Raw genomic sequence first — 6,846 nt, 5'->3', positions numbered from 1 at the left:
ACATTTACCTTAACTTTGGAGCCAATCATGATCCAATATTTAATGTACACAAATGTGATGCGGAAACTTGATGCCTCAAGAGCACAAACACTGAGAATGAACGTAATAGTGAAGTAGGAGACATCTTGTGTCCAGCAGTTAAACTTAATTATTTGCATATTTGTAGATTCTGTAATTTTAAATGAGGGAGAAGGAGTAGGTGTCATTTTAAGGATTTTAACAAGATAACTGATCCTTTTTTTGTGGAAAAAACATATCAGACACAAATTATTATTCAAAGTAGAGTATTTTATATACATCTTACATCATGGCTGGAGAGGATCTTTCAATTATTGAACAGGTTTCAATCAAATTTGGTGGAAAGTTCATTAAAGCCAATTAATCAGGAAGAATGGATTCATGTTTGGTGCAGATGGGGCCCACAATTTATATACTTAGCATTTAACGTTTTATCTCAAAACTCTTGAACCTTGAAGTGTAGAAACTACTTTTTTTCTTGATTGCTTGGTCCAACCACAGCTGCCCAACCATGGAAGGTCATATAGGCCATGACAGTTTCTGCCTACACACTTTCCACCATTTTGAATTTGTAGCCATTTTTTTTTCTTCTCCACATGTAGGCTACACATTTAATCTAATTTTCTCAGGATTTGATACATAACCCAATTTGACTGAACCTCTAAAAAAGTAAGTGGTTTATTTTTTGGTACAAGCCAATTATTTTCCAATATGACCTGGCCAAATTCTTGTCAGCCTGCGCATTTGACAAAAATGGTCATAATCCTTGATTGAGTGCATCATTCAACGGCAATATTTAGATAAAATGTGCAGTCACTCACTCTGAACAATCCTTCAAATGTTGATGCCGTACCAGCATAGGAGATTCTAATTTTCTGTTTGGACAACCATTAAAGATCAGAACATTTTCTGTTCTGTAATTGACTTTATTCTATGTTATGAAGAGGGTGATAACAGACAGAAAAGAAAACATAACTCAACAATACATCAATACAACTACAGTAGTATAAAATACAATTATACAGAGCATAATTATTAAAACAGGGGGTGCTGAGTCACAGCAATGTAGGAGTCTTGGTTAATTGATGACTCATTCTTCTGCTTGTTTTTGTTTCTCCTCCTCAAACTGAAGAAGTAGTGGATTCTTTTTCCACTCTGAGCACCTCTTTTTTTCTCCAGGACTTTCTCCTCAGAAATGTCCTCCTCTAGCAGCATTTTGACAGCCATTATTACAACAAGTGTCTTTTCCTCCTGCTCCTTCCACAATACAACTACAGTACAACAAAATACACTAATACAGAACATTTATAATAAAACAGTGGGTGCTGAGTCACTGCAGTGTAGGAGTCTTAGTTGATTATTGACTCATTCTCCTGCTTGTCGTCCTTTCTCCTCTCCTTAAACCAAAGAAGTGGCGGATTCTTTTCCACACTGAGCACCTCTTTTTTTTCTCCAGGACCTTCTCCTCTGAAACTTCCTCCTCTACCAGCATTTGAACAGACATTACAGCAACAATGCTCTTATCTTGCTGCTTCTTCAGCTTCTCCCTAAGCTGGGCATTTTCTGCCTGGAGGGCCTGACTTGCCTCTTTCTCAGCCTGGAGCTGAGTAGCAAACTCATGACATCATAGTGATCACTGTGACCCCTGAGAATCATTAAAGTCTGAAAAGAGACACAGCTACAGTAATGTTACCATGTGGGATACTTATATTCTTTAACCATTGCTCTTTTTAATTTTCATGAATTATCTGCCAAATGTTTCTGACTCAGTTTTGCCAACACTTTGTGCAGATGACACAAATGTCACAGTTTCACACCAGTAGTATCAATAAACTGCAGACGCATTTATTTTCTAAAATTTTATTTCAGTGCTTATGGTTCTCAAGTTTTTTCATATTTGTTTTTAATTCAAGCATTCATTCATATTGTTCTACAGAGTCTGAACATTTTCATCTTCCTTTATGTTCCAGTAATGTCATCATAAAGTTTAATTTAGATACAGAGGCTCTGTCTTGTGGAACTCAAATGTGCACTGTGTTTACTTTTAAACAAACACCTTAAACATTGATAACCTCCCAAGTACAATGTTGTTTGACAACATAATTAATAATTAATAGCATCAATGATTGCCACGTCCCGTTTAATTTGGCCAGTTCCAAGGGAGTGCACCTGATGGTTCATTAGTATTTGCTTCCTGAAAAATCAACATTTATAATATGTGTTTGTGGTGTTCAGACATTTATGGTGGTAGATGTATTTCAAATCTATTGTATCAATGGTTTGCAGAAACGTACAATGCCAATATTTTATTCTGGCGATTGGGCTGCTCTATGTGAAAAGTGCCCTGAGATAACTTCAATCGAGATTTGGCGCTATAGAAATAAAATTTGACTTGACTTGAGTTCACTTGAGTGTTAGTTTTGGTCTTTTCATGCAATTTGAATTTAAAAATATAGAATATCACCAGACTTTATTGGGAACTTGGAGGCAACACAGTGCACAGGTTGGGAGGTGGGAGGTCATTTTTGTCAAAATCAAGTGAGATTTTTCACACAAACGTTTGGCTTAGTTTCTCAGTAGAACAAAATGTATCCTACAATGTATTTAGTATTATGACAAAATTATGAGACAATTTATTGTGTCATAATGATCACTTTATATAGTCTATCATAATATTGATACTACATCATGACATATCAGAATTTTAATTTTAACTCATATTTATGGGAAGAAGAATCACTCTCAATGAAAAATACACAAAGTGCCTAACAATAATAATAATAATAATAATAATAATAATAATAATAATAATAATAAATAAGTAGAGTAAGACAATTAACCCCATGTGTTTATAAAGCTGTTTAATATACAAACTTATGATGCACAACAATTTACATACAGTACATTCGTCTGAAAAACTAGATCTGCGCTATCATTACAGTGTGTTTCCATTATTCATAATTACGGAAGAAGAAATATATCTTTTGATGTCATCTTCTCATTGGTGAAGTAATACTGTTTAATATGGCAGAGCTAACTGCTGCATCAGTGATGTCATGCAGCTGTAGCGTCTCATGGTTTCTTAGGTTTAGTTTTGGGGACCACTTTAATGGTGGTGGTCACTGATTTGGCTCCTTGCAGGTTCTGAGCGGTGCATGTGTACGTTCCCTGGTCCACGTCCCTCACCTCATCCACCAGGAGAACAGACTGAGTTTGCTGTCGAGCCGGACCTCCACTGACTGGACTGACGCTGTCCTGTGTGTACATAGGCCTCCCTATCTGTAACCAGCACAAAAAGTCCACAGCTTAATAAATATTAGTAAGTCATTTATGAATGACTATGGGCCGGGATGACCTGCATTATATAGGTGGAATGCTTGTTGACTAATGATTAACTAGATAAAAAGACAAAGTAAGCTGTATTGGCAGAGGATGTACACCAACTACGCGGACCCTTCACTTAATTTAGCTCAACAGGCAAACAAGTTATTTTTATGCATAAAAATCGCTTACTACTCATCTGTAAAGCTTTAATAACTCATTTATTAACACTAACTAAGTCATTAGTTACTTATAAACAATTTAAAAGTATCCTTTATGTAAAGTGGTGAAGCAAAAATCGCTGTTTTTAGCATGCTGACCTGCTGTCCAGGGTACTCCCAGGTGATCTCTATGGCCACATCTTGTTCTCCCACCACAGTGCAGCTGACACGCAGATTCTCACCCACGGTCACCGTGCTCGTCGAGGCCTGGATCACTGGGGCAGGAGGAGCCATGGGGTCTAAAATGTGGAATATCAGAGAGCTATGTAAGTGATAAGTTACACCAAACAAATAAGTCGGCACGTACAATATTTTCTCTCCCTTTTTTTGTCTGGTTTTCTTCAAGTAGTAGTACTACTTTGTATACAAGTACATAACACACCAACAAGAGGGCTGTTTCTACTACTCTAACCCTTAACAGTATCCCCTCATAGTCTCTATACCAAACCTCTGAATTACAAATTTATTTTTCATTCACAAATACCTTATCAGTCCCCAATAAATGGGTGATTAATCCTTAAGTAAGCTTTCACGGAGCAGAAGGAGTGTATTCTTCAGGTTTCATGCTATTTGTTTATGGGGAAAAAGACATCCACAATCACACTACATTATGGTCCTATGTTACCTAAATGATATATGTTGTCATGATTTCAATATTACTTAATGTGAAGAATGCTATAACATCTTGTATTTGTAATTTTTGAATTTTTGAACAAACATGGGTCAACTTTAACCTTAAACACCTGTCTGTGTAAAAAAAAGTGTGTATCAGCTGCACAAAAATGAAAAGAGTTGAAATATTCCATTTTTGTATATTCTGGGTCACTTTAGGAAATGTCATAGTTTCCCAGGCTTAAAGCATGGTGTTTAGGGTGTTTTACTGTTCTCAAAAGTAAAAAATAGTCAAATTTCTGTCAGTTACTTTCCACCTATGCTTGTAAAAGTCAAATGGACAAGAATCAGGTGTGAATCTTGTTATTATAAGTGATTGTTTCTTTGTGTGTGTTGGTTTTACTACTTGTCCATTATATTTCCCTGTCGGCTGTCTAATGCATGCTGCCATAGGCTCCACATGGCCATGACCCTGAGCAGCAACAAACAGTTAAAGGCACCAAATAAAAGTATGACTGAAGGAATGCACGACTCTGTAGCCGCACTCACAGTTGACATAGATGAGCATGTATTTGGTGGAGCTCTGCCTCAGGTTGCCCAGACTGGCTACACAGTACAAGGCTCCAGCGTGATAAGGCCGGGGGCGATGGATGGTGAAGCCCTTCTTGACATTAAAGGAGATCTCTGTCCCGTCCACTGCCACCTCCACTGGTGGGAACTCACGGTGCAGAGTTACCTTGGCTTCAGGTGACGTCACCTGGCAGGGGAGGACTGTTGGCCAGTTGGTTCTCAGCTGAATTACTTCATAGTAGTCAGACGATGGAACAAATAGCTCTTGTGGGTCTGATCGGTACAGGTAGGAGATAAGGCAGATTGGTGATAAGATAACATGTCAATGAAAAAAGCTTCCTATCAAGCTGGTGGTAAAATAAATCAGAGGGCTGCAGTTCTGAGAAGTGCACATGTAAGCATCAATAAAGTTGAGTCATTGTACCTGGAAAGAAGACAAAGACTTTCACAGCTTTGTCATATTCCTTTCTGCAGTCTGTGTCTTCACAGTACATAGGATAACAGGTGTACTCCCCTGTGTCTGCTCCTGTAGTGTTGACTAATGTTAGAACTCCATATCGCTCAAATTGGGCAGTCCTGCGGAGGCAAAACAGATTCTACTAATTATTTTGTGTAAGCTTGAACATGATGGCTTTATCGGCTAAAGAATGAATTGTACATCGTGCAAGATTTAACAACCATGAAGCTTACTTGAGCCTCCCATCATCATCCTCCTCCAGGTAAGATGGGACGCCCCACTGCACAGGTTTGCCCCTGCACCTCAGCTCCAGAGTGTCTCCAGACTGAACGCTTATCATCTCTCCCACCCTTGTAAACTTACCTCTGTTTAGCACCTGCGTGTGTAAGATACAAAATCATACAGATATACAAAAATTACTCACAGAGATTTATCTACCAAAAGTGCCTTCTTATGAAAAAGTGATTGATGAAGGTTCCTGTTACATAAGAAAAGTAATTGTGTGCCTGTTGAAATACCTGTGTGAGGAAAGTCTGTGCCTGGGCTGCAGGTACAGCTTTGACCTTGGCTGTTACAGCTCGGGGCCCTTTGTTTGTTACTTTTCCAAGTTTTGGTTTGCCGGCCTTCCTCCCTGGACTGGTCCTCTGTTCTTGGGCATCATTTTGGCAATAAGCTACACAGTGTACAGAGCACATGATGCAATAATAAATCATAAATGCAGAAATAGTCATGTGTTTAGTGATATAAATTTAGTGATAATCACTCATATCTTAAGAAAGAAGATTACTGTGTGTGGTATTGGCATTGTTTCATTAGATGCCGACCTCTAGAGTAAGCCATATTGTACATTAGGTCAAAAGAAACCTTCCGTTCTTGGTAATTCCAGGAATGCATGTTCACAGAACTGCTCAGCAAGTGAATAAAGTCACTTACCTAACTCGAAGATTACAGCATAAATAAAGAGAGTGCTCAGCACCAGCCTCCCCTTCGACCCAAACGAGTTCACCAAAGGCATGATTGATCAGTGGATTATCGGAGTGGTCTGTGGATTGTTAGTTCATGCAGTTCAACACAAAGTGGCGACTACTGAAACCAAAAGGAGGGAAGGGAAAGAGAGAAAAGAGAAAAAAGGAGGAGGAGGGCAGAGCTTGCGAAGTGAGCGGTCAGCTGTTTACCAGAATCACACAAATTCCACCTCCTGAGAGTGGCATTAGTACCCCAAATTCCTCCTGACTGGCTCAATGGAGGCTTTCAAGCCTGTCTGGACCAATGAACAGAGGCCCCTCCATCTGGAATCGCACAGCCTGTTTGCTTAGCTGCTGGAGTGGAAGTGTTCTAGCAGCATGAAACACATCACACAGCCCAGACAAGGTCTGTGGCAAGCTTATTAAAAGCATTTGGCACCCAATAAACCTTATGTCCTGCATTCATTAATTGCCTTCCTGCAGGTAAAACAGATCACAGGTCTGATCTGCTTTAGACTGCCTGTCATTCTTTAATCTGTGTAGTATATGTTTTGTGAGGCATACAGATCTTGTTTTGATATTTTATGTAACACATCAAACTGCCTGAGGGTTTTTTAAACACCGAAAAGGTCGAAAAAGTCTTGTACATAAAGCTGGATCCTGTGATAATCCATCAATTAAA

At 38.8% G+C, this 6,846-nt stretch overlaps 1 protein-coding gene across 1 annotated transcript; it reads right to left on the bottom strand.

Moving 5' to 3' along the window:
• Positions 1-2,880: 2,880 nt before the first annotated feature.
• LOC122990150 (platelet-derived growth factor receptor-like protein) lies at positions 2,881-6,360 on the bottom strand. The gene is made up of 7 exons (XM_044363281.1): positions 6,133-6,360; positions 5,718-5,872; positions 5,433-5,575; positions 5,167-5,318; positions 4,722-5,015; positions 3,660-3,799; positions 2,881-3,297 (listed from the first exon to the last, which is right to left on the bottom strand). The coding sequence occupies exons 1-7, from the start codon at positions 6,212-6,214 to the stop codon at positions 3,091-3,093; spliced, it is 1,173 nt and encodes a 390-aa protein (XP_044219216.1). The 5' UTR covers positions 6,215-6,360; the 3' UTR covers positions 2,881-3,090.
• Between the last annotated feature and the right edge of the window lie 486 nt (positions 6,361-6,846).

This window comes from Thunnus albacares, chromosome 10, assembly GCF_914725855.1.
Source record: "Thunnus albacares chromosome 10, fThuAlb1.1, whole genome shotgun sequence".
Classification (NCBI taxonomy): Eukaryota; Metazoa; Chordata; class Actinopteri; order Scombriformes; family Scombridae; genus Thunnus; species Thunnus albacares.
Note: the sequence above shows the minus strand (reverse complement) of the source record. Positions and strands in the feature narration are given on the sequence as shown.

Coding starts and splice junctions, on each gene's coding strand:
- LOC122990150 (XM_044363281.1), bottom strand. CDS start 6,214: ATGCCTTTGGTGAACTCGTTTGGGTCGAAGGGGAGGCTGGTGCTGAGC. Junction 3,800..4,721: donor CATGCTCATCTATGTCAACT/GTGAGTGCGGCT, acceptor TCCACATTTTAG/ACCCCATGGCTCCTCCTGCC. Junction 3,298..3,659: donor GGGAGTACCCTGGACAGCAG/GTCAGCATGCTA, acceptor TGCTGGTTACAG/ATAGGGAGGCCTATGTACAC.